General features: G+C 41.7%; 1 protein-coding gene across 1 annotated transcript in view; it reads right to left on the reverse strand.

The window, feature by feature from the left end:
• LOC104621538 (amphiphysin-like) overlaps positions 1-14930 on the reverse strand; it is a gene marked incomplete at its 5' end in the record, with an annotated part of 66450 nt that overhangs the window by 6440 nt on the left and 45080 nt on the right. The window contains 5 exon segments of the mRNA XM_010288054.1: positions 1-208; positions 1299-1448; positions 5518-5574; positions 12170-12286; positions 14369-14419. The exon segment at positions 1-208 is cut by the window's left edge and continues 17 nt beyond it. Of these exon segments, the coding sequence (XP_010286356.1) occupies positions 1-208; positions 1299-1448; positions 5518-5574; positions 12170-12286; positions 14369-14419 (583 nt within the window).

A 14930-nucleotide genomic window follows, 5' to 3' on the forward strand; every position in this document is an offset into this window, starting at 1 on the left:
CTTGAGGTGGTGCAGCCTGCATTTCTTCAGTGGGTTTTTGCTCACTTTCAGCTTGGGAAATTTCACTGGGTGAAGCGTCAGTGCCCTGAGTGCCCATCTCTGCTGCGGCATCTTTGGACTCATTCACGACGTCTTCGTGCTCTTCTGCCTCCCCCTCGTTGTTTGATGCGGGCTCTATTACTACCGAAGGGATGCTGCTGACCTTTTCCTGGGGAAAAAACAAACAAACCACAAAGCACAGCAAGAGTATTTAGTACTTTATTTCAAGTAGGAAAACACAATTGTTCATTTATGGCACAGGGCTAATATGGGAATGGGGATTTCCTTCTCCACAGTGGATTCTTACATTAAGACTGAAAACAGTATTTATGCAACAATGTAATGGAGTAATCCCTCCCTGTTTTCACTGTTCCCATTATTGCACCTATGTCTACTTTCTATATTACCAGAAATTATTGCAGTAAATAACAAAAATGCTCTGCAGGTAGTTTGGGTTTCATTTTCGACGTCCGTGGAAATTAACAGACCTTTCTCCTCATCCCTGCTCTTAACTTTGGGTAAGTTTGGGTAAAGCCACACGTGCCATGTTTCTTTGGCAATTCAAGTCAGCAGGATAATAGTGATATAAAGTTGATGAAAGAAGGAAATTCACCTATTACTTTGATTGACTGAGGGGATTTCTCCCGATTTACAGATCATCATATTTTGGTGCACAGAAGAAATACGTGCAATGACAGTAGGTGGCAACTGGCTGCCCAGTTGCAGGGTCTCCTCTAGTAGCTGTTCCCCAGCTCCTCAGAGGTCACAGAAGACAAGGCAGCAGGCCAGATACAGATACATTGCTTGACCACTGTGATTCACTTAAAGCAAAGTAATGCTATTGACAGGACATGGTGCCAGGAGCCAAGAAAAATCCATTACTTTCTCTGCCTAGCTCTCCAGAAAGCCCTGTTAGGTTACGTGATAAAGCTCGTCCCACAGAGAAGCACAGGGAGAAAACAGCGGGAGGGGGATCCCAAACAATACCCTTCCCATTCTGCTCTCATGCCCATCACAGGAGCCATCAGCCCATCAAGTCCCATCCCCCCAAGCCCAAGGGAGCACAGCGGCGCAGACAGGCACAACCCAAATTAAGGACTCGGAAGAAGGGACACAAGTGACACCCTGTGTGGGCTCCACCCAAGGAGAGCCTCAGCCTTGCTTGGACCTGGGGGCACAGAGCTGCAGCAGCCTCTCTCGGGCTTCTGGATCTGTCCCAATTCCCCTAACACATTCTCCCATGCACCAACATGAGTCACCTGAGACACATCAGCCTCCTTCTCTTCTCCCTGAGGTTTGCCACCTTCAGCAACACCCTCCTGCTCAGTGGTAGCAGCACCGTCACCAGCTCCTGCCGTCACAGCCACACCATCTTCTGCTGCCACAGCCGCCTCGGTGGCAGGTACCACCTACAAATAGGAGGGAGGGACCTTTCAGGATATGAGTTCTGGATATCTGCTAGAGAGATCATGGGCCTCCCTGGGTGTTGCCAACCTGTGGCCTTAGTTTCATTGGGGTTTCTCCTGCTCTGTGGAGGAGAGCAGCGCTGGGTGCTGCTGTCTTGCCCTGACAGACCGTGCGGGTAAGCTTGCATGGTGGAGATGATTAACAGGTGGGAGAGAGACATTTATGAAACCTCACTACGCACATTTTGCAGAGTCCTCAGGTGTTACTGGTGGAGTAACAGATTTCCAAGTCTCTAGTATTTTTCCTTCTCTTGTCTTCAAGCTGTATTGTGGAATAGTCATCACAGGTTTCTGCTGAGAAGGAGGAGCTTGCAAGCTGTCCAGGGGTCCACAAGACCCTGCTAGTGGATTAGGTTCTCGGGAAGAGGCTCCAAGCCTTCTCCAGCTACTATCACCTACCTCTAGACCTGGGCTAGCTTCAAAAATATTGCCTTAATTACACACTCCTTTCTAATAGAGAGACTTGCAAATTGGGCTATATCAGCAGAAGCAAATATATACTACCGCTGGATGAAGATCAGAAATCTTCAGATTCCATCAGATAACAGAAAAAAATCCCAAACTTAAAGATCTATAGATAGGTCAGTATAAAAAAAGAAACCTACATAAAAGCCCATTCAGCCTGGCCATGACTGAACCATTTGTGATCAGTCCATGTTGAAAAGTTAACATGTTTTGTTCCAGTTCTTGACAGGTGGATAGAAAAGTACCTGCCTATAGATCAGTGTTGAACCCTTCATCCAGCATAGACTGTTGTTGTAATTTATGTATCACCCTAACATTGGTATATACTGGTGTATGCTCACAGTAGAATATTGGATATATATTTATATACTTATTGGATTAATCTTAAGGGTTGGAGTGTGGAAGGTAAATGACAAAGCTTATTCTGTTAATCCAATTAACTTCAACATGGAATTTTTAATGTATGGCAGCACAAGGATAAAGTAAAAACACTGAAGTTTTCTAGGTACCAACATCAAGCTACAGTTAACAGAAATACCTGTGATCTCCAGTTAACAGCCTGATGCTCATTGTTTCCTTAGTTTGATCTTTCCTCCATGGACGAAGCTAACTCAGCTGCCTGAACTCAACTTGAACTACTTCCAATTGTTCATGGGCACTCTTCAGGCATCGTTTTTTAGCAATATCTTATACTCAGCTCTAGTCCTGTTCGCTGCTATTAATTGATGTGATAAAGAAATTCTTTTGGAGTCCTACAAGGCAGAAAATACTATAGGGTTTTGTAGAAATCACTGGAGAAGCCTTAGTTTAAAGTGAAAATGCTGCTGATGAAGGAAGTCCTACCATAAAAAGGAATCAATATCAAAAGACATAGGCAGATGTTGACATCTTCTCCTGTGTCTTGTAAGGCATGCAAGCTTGCCACTCATAGTATTACCAATTTTAGCAGCCTTGACCCAAGAAGATATTGCAATAAATTATGAGTGTAAAAGCCCTGGAAGAGGCTAGTAGGAAAGAGGGGGAACAGAATGTGTATCAGATTGATTTTATACCATACGCTTCTAACAGCATGCTGCAGAAATTGATCTTGCTGTCTATTGTGATTAGGATCAACACTTCTTTTCTATTTATTGGATTTGTATAGCTCATTTTATTTCACTAAGGAGGAGAATACTAATTTACATGAAGCAGCTCTCACATGCCCTGCACTGAAAAAATGATGCTCTCACAGCCTGTAGCCATGTCTCACTGAATGTATACCACAGCTCACAATTGCATAACCATTTGTTCTTGTGTCTTAGATTACAAAACTAAGGCAAGCTTAAAAAAAGCTTAAAACGCAGGTGAGGTAGCACAGAATGAACCTCAGTATTAGTCTAAAATATATTTGATTAATACAGAAAATAAAAAAAAAACCAACGAGGGAGGCTCATCCCATGGAATTCATACCCAGCTATGGTGAACCACATACTTGCAGATATAGTTATATGTATTACCTTACTTTTTATTGAAAACCAGTCTTACAAACCTCTTTTCCATAGGTCATCAGTAATACTAGACAGTCTAATAGTATTCCAAATTAGCTATCTCTACCAGTATTATTGAAATTTGACAGTTGTCCCATTATACCAACCACAAAGGGGCCAAAGAAAGGGCCATCCAGTATAATGAGGGCTGCGATAGAAGAACCACTTGACTGTTTCCATTGCAGCAAAAGTGAATGCTTCTTTACCCAGGACGCAGCCGACTGACACGGTTGCACTCTCCTCTCATTACCATTGCTGTCAGCTCAACATAGTGCCGCAGATTCGGCAGCAGCAAGAACGAGGCCAGGGAGAAGGAGGGCTACCAAGCCTGCTGCTTGGGGTCTGCCAGAGGAGCTCCCCGAGCTATGCTGGTTTTCCAGAGCTGAAGATCTGGCCCCATGGCTGGATTTAGAAAGGGACTGGGTAATTTTTATGACGGTTATAATTGCAGCTAAGCTAGCTACCACAACGTCAAGAGGAACTAATCATCATGCTTTAGGGAATTGCTTGCGAAGTCTCGGAAGACTTTTGGAATAGTACTGAAGAATTTATTATAGAAGTTACAGTACCAGAGGGACTACCATCCACTGGAGGCCAGATATCAGCTTAGCAAATAGTTTGATCCCTTATGGCAGCTCTTCTGCATACAGTGATACTGCCATTTTACACAGAACACAGGGTCAAACTTCCAGATTAGAGACCTCAACTTTATAAGGACAAGTGGTACTAGAAAAAAGAGGAAAAGATATATTTCAAAGACTTAGCCTTGGTACTCATGGGATAGTGATGAGTTTCTTGCATGTTTCTTCTTGGACCTGCCTTGTTGGGAGTGACAAGCCAACACTAGAGAAGCAATGCAACACTCACTTGTACCGTGTCAACACCAAGCTGGGCTTGATCTACCACTCCTGTCCTGTACTTTCTTGCTAGTGCAATTCCACTGATTTCTATGTGGATGTGGCAGTGCTGGTGAAGAGTACGGCACCAGTGAGTCCCAAACCGACTTCCCAGTGGCACTGGGATACCCTGGAGCCACAGAAATATCCCCCACTCTAGCAGAGCCAATGTTGCTTTACAGAGGAGTAACAAACCCAAGCTTAGACAGCTGGGTTTACCATGTTCTGAAACAGAAGTGAATGGAAATGAGTTTACAATCTTTTTGTACACATCATGGTTCCAAAGTGAGTAACGACAAAAAAGGAGGCTGTCAGCACCTCGAGATTAAGTGATTAATGACTAGGAGTTACAATCTCTTTCTCAGTCCCTACTTCTATTCCTGCATTTAATATGTAACCATTCCTCTTGTGCTGCTCTCCATGCACATTTGAGCACGTTATAATTTCACTTTAGTATAGAAGGGTTCAGGGTAAGTAGTTCTATCACCTCTGAAGAAATATAAGCAAAATATAACCATTAGAGCCCACACATGCCCATCTTTAAGTATGTCATTGAGCTTTTCAGTTCCTTTATAATTTGATTTTAACTGTACCTAATTTGATGCCGGATTTGTACTTTAGAAGACAAACTTGTAATATTATTATTTTCAAATATCTGTTTTAGTTCAGGGCATATTGCGCTAAGAAAAATAAATGATTAATCAAAGCTTTTTTCTTTTCATAAAGATGTTTGCAGGAAGGCTAGGCAAACTAATTTATGGAAAGTGTAAAAGCTACTGGGAATCTATGCAGTATATTTCCAAATGTCAACAGAAACCGCATTATAACTCCTCCTACCATGGAGCTGCATTGTTCACTGCCCTGAGGTATTTATGACTCTATACTGCTACAACAGGCAATTTCTAAGGCAGGTCCTGCATTGAATAAGAGATGCTCTGGTGTTAGAATATGTACTGCAGAGACAGATGTATCTGTTCAGTGTTAGAATAGATACTGCAGCTGGGTCACAGTCGCATCGTATCGGCCTGTATATTGATGTGATGCAAATGAAAAATACACGTTTTGCCACAATTCTCTTTGAAGATATTAAAGCACAACCACAGTCTTGAGGCTGTTTACGTGTACCTCGCTCTCTTTCTCAGCAATTCCAGTTGTCTCCTTATCCCCTGCCTCGACACTGTCCTGTGTAAAGAGGAAATACGGTCATCACCTTGCTCATGCTGAGGTAATAGCGGCAGAGAAATTGGTATTAATCAAGCTTAATGGAAGCACGGCATGTATGGGATGCAATGAAATGAATGGCTGGAACTAAATGGAGTTGTATATAGCAAGCAGAATGATTCTTGCTGCCACATGTCATCTGAAATCAAAGTAGTTATGAGCTAAAAAATAAGAAATAAAACCTTTTATGTCATCATTATCACACTGTAAGTGCTAAGGCCAATTTTATTTACTTTTGTTATCAGTATTCTCATAATAGCACCAGCTTTGAAGAATTTTTTAGTAAGCAACAACCCACAACACTGCTGACCTTGCAGTTTCCAGCAACCTCAAATTTCTCCCACCCAAGACTCAACAACTGTTCCCATTGTAACCTGCTGCTGCCCCAGCAACTCGCCAGAGTTTCAAGGTAAACTTTGTAAAACACCGGTTTCTTCCACTCATGTTGGACTGCAACTCATTTAAAGGGGTTGTTTGAAAGAGGTGGGTCACAAAGCTCATAATTTTTTTTCAGAATCACCTCTCTCTAGGTCCTTATTCAGTGGAACATGCAGCAGGTGCCTGACATTTAAAAAGTTAGACATGTGTCAGTGGTTTTCTAAATCTGACACTCATTTAGATGGTCAAGGGATCAAATGAACTGAACGGTAATGGACTCCCCCAAATAGTACTTTTTACGATGCAGATGCCATCTAACACTAGGTCTTTTTTTTTTTTACAGAAGCTATAAGACTGCCTAAGTTCAAGATTTTGGAAATTGGAAAAAAAGGCACAATTATTCCCTGAACTCTTCAGGACAGCTGTACCCATGCTGGTTTCCAATTCTACTGTAGCATTTATGGATTTAACCAGTGAGTCAAACCAGTAATATTTCTTCTACTTGAGCTTGAATTCAGTTTTGGCTATAGCTCTATCTAGTTGGCAGGTTTGGGTCAACAAACTGTCAAAATCACTAAAATTCTGGCAAGTTTTGGAACACTTGCAAGTGCTTTTTTTCTGTTCCGGTTTGACTCCCTATGGACACGGGCTATTTCTAAAGACATTCTGCTGAGGAAAAGCAAATCAAAGCCCTGTTATGGAAATTCACTTTGCTAATAAATTTTGAGGGTGTTTTACAAACACAGCTAGGTCAGATTTTTCAAAAGAGGTATAAGGGTGAAGACAAGTTATGCAGACCTATATGAGGGCATGGTAGCTCAGACTGTCCTCTTTAGCAATCAGAAATTAGGAGACCTCGACTGCTCAGGCTCCAGCTAACTGCCTTCACACGCCCACAACTGTCACTCCAAAATTTCTACTAGTTTCAGTTGAAATGGCTGCATCTTTCTTTTTTAGTAAAAGGATGCTGAGTTATATCCAAACTTGATATCATTCACGTTTTTTCTAATCTAATCTTCTAGTATTGCCTGCAGTCACCTCATAAGCCCCAAACATGTCCAGCTGCTGACAGCAATGTTACCATAGAAACCTCTCCCAGCTTTATCCTGTTAAAATTACAGTGTTATATAACCTTTTTTTAAATGATTAATTCTTCTTTTTTTTTTTATTTTGAAGCTGCCAAGCCTCTGCCATGGAATCCTCATTTGAGGAGACTGTAGAGGGTCTTACACAAAAAGGCAAAATAGACAAAAACAAATATCAACAGCAAAATACAATTATTTGTTACTCTAGTGATGCATGCATGCACTCAGCCACCTACAGAAGTCTCACTTTTTTTTTTTTACAGAAGAGATATACACAAATGTTTCTATTGCCTGTAAAAGCTCTATGTCCAACTAGATAGAAGCCTTCCCTACTTTTACTATTATAGAGTGCTGAATTTCTGCCATCAGCTATATTTACAGGTCAATTTGCCTTCAGAAATGAGCATCGTCCTGCACTTTATAGGCAGGAACACACCAGCCTCTGCCCTTCTCTTCATAACATCTTGGCAATATTCTCTGGTAAGAATCCCATCAGCCCAGCTTTGGGCCTCTTTGCGAAGAATCTAATATATATATACATATTTTTTTCCCAGGCTAACTGAAAGCACAGTTTTGGTGGGAAAGGGGAAAGTAAAGAGAGCTCCCCTTGCTTCCCAAAGCTAATTTGACTATTACGCACTAGTCAAATTAGCAGCATTTTGCTTTTGCTTTTTTGATTAGCTGGAAGTTGGGACTTTGTGGATGGTGGGGTTTGAGAAGAGAGGCATGGTAGCATGAACTGTACTATTTTTAGGGCATGAAAGCCTAGTAAAAAGGTTGACTGAAATAACATCTGAGTAAAGTAACACCCTCATTTCATAAACAGAGAAAAAAAAAAAAAAATGACACTATTCTACATGTATATATACACTTAGTTGCACACTCAGAATTTGGACACAGTTGACCACTCTTCTGTACCTAACCATTGTATTGCTCTCCCAAATGACATGCTCCACCATTTGGGCACCGTGAATTGTACCTACAGTGGGATTCAACCGTAATTAGATACCCTCAAAGCTGAAGGCTGTTTCTTGGCCTCTGCTGTACCCGCCCAGTGTCTGCAAAGAGCTTATCAGGAGGTAGTTTCATATATGCTTATACACAGCTTTGAAAACCACAGTATTCATCAGAGTCCAGGCAGGCATCGAACCCAAAGCACTGAATTGCTCTTCCCAAACTAATGAGCACAATGGAAGTTAAAAAGCTGATCTCTGAGCAGTGCTCTCTACTCCTGAGAGTCTCACATGCAGGAGAAGAAGAAAGGGAAATAACAAGATTTCATAAGCTTTCACTTTATAATAATGTCCTCGTGCCATCTTTGTTTGAATGTGGAAAAATTGATGTGGTGAGAGGGACAGTATTATTTGAAAAAGAAATAAATCAGCGGTTAATGCATTATGTCCTTTAGACTGTATACTTTGGATTTTACAGCTGCCTTTGGGGATGCAATGGAACTAGGGAGACAACTGTTTCAGTGTGCTGAAGTCCATGCAAGGACTTTTTACCATGGTTAACTTTGTTTCCGTTGGTGCACATGGTCATTTTGTCCCTTTAATTACCAAACATTTTATCCCCTTCCCAAAAAGGATCAACTGTTGACAGCTACTAATAAAAACTTTACTTATTCTATGGCATTTGAGACCTGAAGGACAAAGACAAAAGTACGTAATGAGATTCCAGGCAGCAATTCTGACAAGCTCTTGTGATGAAGTCCTGGCAATCTTGTTCAGGTAGACTACAAAACAGCAAGTAACTGAACCCAAAACACCCTGAGCAGGAGTCCCCTGAGCGGGTCCCCTGGACCATTCCCTCCCTAATTTAAATGAAAACCTTACCAGAAAATTTACTGCAAAGCTCCTACAATGAAGAATGCATACCATAAATTTTCTGAATTAACTGGATGTGACAGGAAATTTACCACAGAAAAATTAAACTGATTAGTGGCTGTCACACCAACTGGAAGTTATTGAACTCAATAAAAGATTCCCAATGAGAAAGTATCTACCAGTATTTTACAACTCCATTTTTAATGCAAACTGTCACTCATAAAGCAAGTGAATGCAGAACTACTGTTGAGAAATAACAAGTTTTCATCTTTTGCAACTCAGTGTACTTTTCTTTAGCTTTGATCATATTTGTCATTAATCCTAATCTTCAAAACTCTTCTTTGTAAATCCCGGAAAGCCATTCCTGAAATAACAACCCCTCAGAGCCATATGCAGAGTGAGTCCAATTTGGACATTTTTAAAATCAACGCTTTTAGCTATTTTCCCAAATTAGCAAGAACAACTTCATATTCAAAAAGCAATAAAAAAACAAGCACAAACCTAATCAAAACTGCTTAACTTCTATTTAATACCTATGGTCTTCATCCCGGATTGCTCCTAAATTGCCTGGCTCTTGCGCTGTGTTTCTCTCTGCCTCTCCCCCAACAGCTCTGCAGTCCTGTGCCTTGGCTAGAGCAGCTGCCGGCAGACTGTGGACCCCCCGAACTCCTCATGGACAGTCAGGCAGCAAAACGGATCATCTGAAAAGGTCATGACGGCCAGCGAGCGGATGCTTGGTGCTGCAGCCACAGCCCATCATTTAATTAGCACTTAAGATGTGCAACAGGCTTTAGAGCATTGCTTTGTCTTAGTGAGAGGCAAAAAGGAGCTGGCTTCCTTTTAGAACTTCTTTTACAATTTTTTTCTTCATTAAATCCTTACAGATAATCAAAATAAAACCATCTAGAAAAAACCTTTTGAGCTTCATTAATATCAGTTCTTCCACATTATTCCCTGCCATTCAGTCATGAGAAGAGGAAAGCTCCAGATCAATGACTGATTTCTCACCCCTCCTCTCTCCACCTTCCCTTCCCTCCTTCTTTATTCCAAACTATCAAATTTACTCTGACTAGACACGAAGCATTCTGGACAAGAGTTTGGCAAAACAATGTGCCTCAGAGAGGCAATTTCATTGTTTGCCTTACTATAGAGTTGACAAGTTACTACTGTAATTTCTATCACCTGAAAAGAAAACACACAAGGGCAAGAGCCTGGTCTCCACGGACCGTGGGGCTTTCTTATTGTAAGGGGATAATCCTGAGGTCACTTGCTCCAGCGTGTACCATGGAACAGAACAAAAATGAATTAAAAAATAAAGGAAATAAATACTCAAAATTCATGCAAGTGTAATCAGAATTAAACCCTAAACACAGTTCTGGGGAACACACCAGGACTGCTTCCCTCCATAGCTGCAATGCGGCTAGGAGTCCACGGATAACGGGAAGGGTTGGACAGAGACAGGCATTATCTTCCCTTTCTCCCAAAGTCCTCCAGAACAGCCCACCCAGAACTGCCCACTTTTCCTTCTACAATAAATTATTCTTCCACTCTTAGGAAGATGGGAGCAAGGGAAGAACGAATTAGGCAGGTGCTAGAGTTCAGCCTGCCTCTTTGTATCATTTGTGCTGGATACCACTTTTTAATCCTGTGGTACAGACAGCCAGAACCACCCAGGCAAACAAACTCATCAGTCCATCCTTAAGAAGGTCTTTAAGAAACTACATTTGCTCTCCAGAGCCTTGCACACCAACACCAGTGGCACTGCTTCCTTCTTTCTGCTGAAGACAGTTTGCTCAGTATCACCTGTGGCTTTTGCAATGGGCCTAACACCGCCAGCAGATAACCAGCCTGTCGTCAGCAGGTAGAGCTAGCGGGCCTAATGCTATTCCCCTAAGTTCATGACACTACCCAACCTGAAGTCATGGATAAATGTCACAATCAGGCTTGTAGTGTCTGAGCCATTGTCATTAATAAAAATGTTAAACCAGATCAGCTCCACAGACAGATCCATGAGATGCTACGGTAACTGCGTATCTGATAAGTCTCCTGTCCACGCTCTGCGCTGCCATATCTAGCGGTACCAGCTACTTCTACCTTCTTCAGCTAATTTGCATCTACATCAGCCTACTTAATATTGCTTCCCATGTGGCAGTGTATCAAATGCTTACTGAAAAATATCTAATTTTATGAAGAACTGGGTACCATCACCCTTACTTACAGATGAAGATACACAGGGACTCACCCAAGCCCAAAAGCAGGTTCAGCATGCTGAACCTTGTTCTTCTGGGAACACTTACAGCACTAAACTGTGCTTGATGGTCAAAAAGCACAGCTATAAAGCTTCCACTGGCTTCTGTGGCAGAGGAACCAGCCCACAAAACAACCCCTTTTCTGTCCAGTTTTTCAGTAGTAATCTGCATATTCTAACAGTGACAAACACTTGTCTTTGCGCATGTTATTGTCTTGAAGAAAGCATGAAAACTGTCAGTCTATAAAACCAGATGCATTTTTCTTTCTGGTTTTCAGATATCACGTACCTCCAAGACCTTCTGACAGCAGTATATAGAAGAGGAACCTCAGTTGAATAAAAAGGATATTCACTAGGATACCTGTTATAAAAAGGGATGCTAGTCAGCAGAAAAGCCGCACGCCTACCATCTCGGACCACCTCTCAACTTGTAGTGATATCAGGTGCCCTGCTTTGTTGTTCTTGCAGAGCTGCTATTTCTTCTCCTCCCACTGTTTCCTGAATGCTGACATGTAAAAAAATCTCCAAACTGGTGCTTGGAGTTCCCTCTTCAGCTCATGGCTAGGTTCTAAAACCATGAGCCTTATAGACATTTATATTACAACCACTTTTTTCTGGCGTTTTCATGCTCCAGCAAGGACCATACAAGATCTACATTGGCATTACATTACAGCTCAGCTTGAAATTAAATGAGAAAACTGCTAATAAGGTCATTTAAAAATGGCATCAATACTTTCCCCTTCTGAAGTTCATCTGGAATCAAACAATCTGTGACACCACAATCACTCAGCTGAACTTCTGAGTCTAAAATGCCAAAACGTAAGAGGAACGACATTTTAGGGCTGAAAGGAGGTCGCGTGCTGGAGAGGCATGCTGTCACACAGCCAGGCGCTGGGGAAACCAGCCGTGGACGGACAGTGAAGAATGGAAAGGATGGCTGAAATGCAGCAGGCACATTCACCATGACGAAAGGTGGCTTGGATGAGGCCGTGAGGTGGCATGGGGGACAGGTCACTCACCACAGCCGGCTCTGCTGGTTCGGCAGGCTCAGCGGGGACGGCCTCCTTTTCCACAACAGCAGCAGCAGGGGTTTCCTCGACCTTGGGTTCCCCAGGTGGAGCTTCTTCAGCCTCAGTCTTTTGTTTTATTGATTTTTAGGTAGACAGTGGAAAAATTTTTGAGGAGCACATGATAGTGGGGAGGGAGGAGGGGAACTGGAACTGCGCCTGGCACAATGCTGCTTCAGGCTCAGCTTGCCAGGCTTTGCCAGGGAGAGGAGGGCAGTGCTTGGCTTTATGGCGTCAAAAGGGCATTTTCATCCTCAATGTTCTATAGGTAAACTGAGCCAGTCCTACATCCCTCCCTTGCAAGGAAAGAAAGCATTAGCTTCTTCCCGAGTTACAGAAAGGGGTGATGGAATTGGGGAGAAAGGACTCGGATTGCTCAGAAACGCTCCAGAAACTGATGGGAAGGCCAGGAGTTGAACCTGGCAGTCGTGTGTACCAATCCTGGGCTTCAAATACGAGTTTTTAAAATTATCCCCTATTCCCTAGCTCTGTGTGTTCTCAGACAATATAGTCCCTTCTCCAGTGAAGGTGAGAAGCAATCAGCAGGGACTCAAACAGTTTTTATATGCACAAGGGCAACCGCTGACCTCTTGAATTCTGACAGTGGGAAAATCATCCCTGGTTTTTTATTAAAATGCATTCCCTCTTGAGCTCTCAATCACCTACAAGGCATCCATTTATCAATGCACTATTGGGATTTCCACCCTTTTAAATTCTGGCCTAAGCTTGTTTTTAGCAAGAGGATCTAGCAAATATCACCAGCCCTGCAACACGTTCAGTCCTGTGGCAAAATAGCTCAGAGGAAAAGCGCGATCTCCAATGGAGACATCACTTTGCAAATACACACGCATACAAGGGGAGAGCTGCAAGCTGTGCTCAGCATATTCCATTTATAAAGATGGCTGACTCAACCAGATAAAATAACCCCAGTGGATTAATTTGCCATGAAGAAATTGCACAGCATAATATGAAGCTCAAAAGCTCTTTAGCTGCTTTGCAGTTGATAACAGGCAGCTGGCCAGAAGGTGTCCTGTGATGAAGACTGCTTCCATGAAATTCTTGAAGATACTAAAATCTTCTCCTCCCTGATATTTTTCAGGAAAAAACCCATAGCTTCTCATTTCTTTTCTCACGTATTCCTTAAGCAGACTGGTTTTTAACGAGGTACTTAGAAGTCTGCCTAAGCAAGCCCTTCAGGATTTGGCATAGCATAAAGAAACGTTCATTATATTATCCCATGCTGTGCAGAAATCTCTCTGTGTCATGTATTAATGCCAGCTCTAGAGAATTTCACAAAGAAGAAATAGGGCTGAAATGGAGACACAAAATTAATTTATCCCAGGTAAAATGACTAATGAGTTTCCTGAGGTTTAATGCTAGAAGAAACTTTCAGGCTTAAAATCAGGTAACATAGTATAATGCAAATGGCACTGCTCTGCTTCCAGTCACTTGTGGACAAGCAGTCTTCAGACTAGTTACCACATTTCAGCTACAAATAAAAGTACTCTCACCGTATTCAGTAACCATTATGAATGCAAGCACCACCAGAGGCATTATACAAAAGCCACATAAATAATATCGAGTATCACTCTGTGCTATCAAGTAAATACAGCACTCACCCAGCAATGCTGCTACTCCACATCCTTACTCCAGGCTAAACAAAGACTGTAAGAGAAACTATGAAACTGCCCAAGTATGATCGCTTCCAAAAAGATTCTCCATCCCTTAGAAGCAGACTGTGCCTACTATTAATATGTGGAAAATGGATAAAACTACAGCAGTATCGGAGATATTTAAACAGCCACCCTCTACTATCACCTGCTTGCTGTACACTGGACCAAAGTGTTAATTCTTGTCATTTCTTAAATGCAATAAATGAACAAACTGTTCGACTACACCTTTGACAAGTAAACATATTTTAGAATATCCTGGTTTTTTTTTTCCTTTGTCTCTGTGCTATCCTTGTGAAAGACTGTTTCAGTGAGTAAAGGTTTACAACTACAATGGTATCACCCACCAACTCTTCCAGGTTAAAGTTTTGTGATTTAGAGGATGCAAAACACAAAAAGGAGAAAATATCTTTGCACAAAGGAAAAATGGTGCCACTTTTTTTACAAGGCCTTTAAAAAAGAAGCAAAAGCCACCACTTACCAAAGGCTCTGTCACATTCTCATTTGATTGCACTGTAAATGCAGAGGTATCCTAGATATAGAAATGAAAAACAATGATGCAAAAATGTTTGAGATGGGATGTTTGCAGGCGTCTATCAAAGACCTGACTTTTTTTAATGGTTTATACAGATAAAGTCATAAGTAAATTCACATAGAATAAGATGACAAATAGATAATCTAAATAGGTATTAATAATAATTATTAGTCAAGCACTATTAATATTAAAGACATTCCTTTTTCAATTATATATTCTATGCTTCTAAGCCGTGCGATGTTTTTAAAGGCAGTGAAAAACCCTTCATTAAATACATGTGAACTGCAGGGACTTTGTTTCAGGCACAATGCCCTTATAAGTTGTGAAACTCAGAATCTTTTCTGCAGACTACACGTGCCCGTGCCCGGGGAGTACACTGGCTCTAACATACTTTCACATCCTCTTGATCTGGGCTTGTACTCGAATAGTAACTATAGTAATTACGGATACAAAGTTTTACGTGCAGTAAGAAGGTACAAAAATGGAGATGTTTTCCAACATCTTAATC

This window comes from Phaethon lepturus, unplaced genomic scaffold (genome assembly GCF_000687285.1).
Source record: "Phaethon lepturus isolate BGI_N335 unplaced genomic scaffold, ASM68728v1 scaffold6055, whole genome shotgun sequence".
Taxonomy (NCBI): domain Eukaryota; kingdom Metazoa; phylum Chordata; class Aves; order Phaethontiformes; family Phaethontidae; genus Phaethon; species Phaethon lepturus.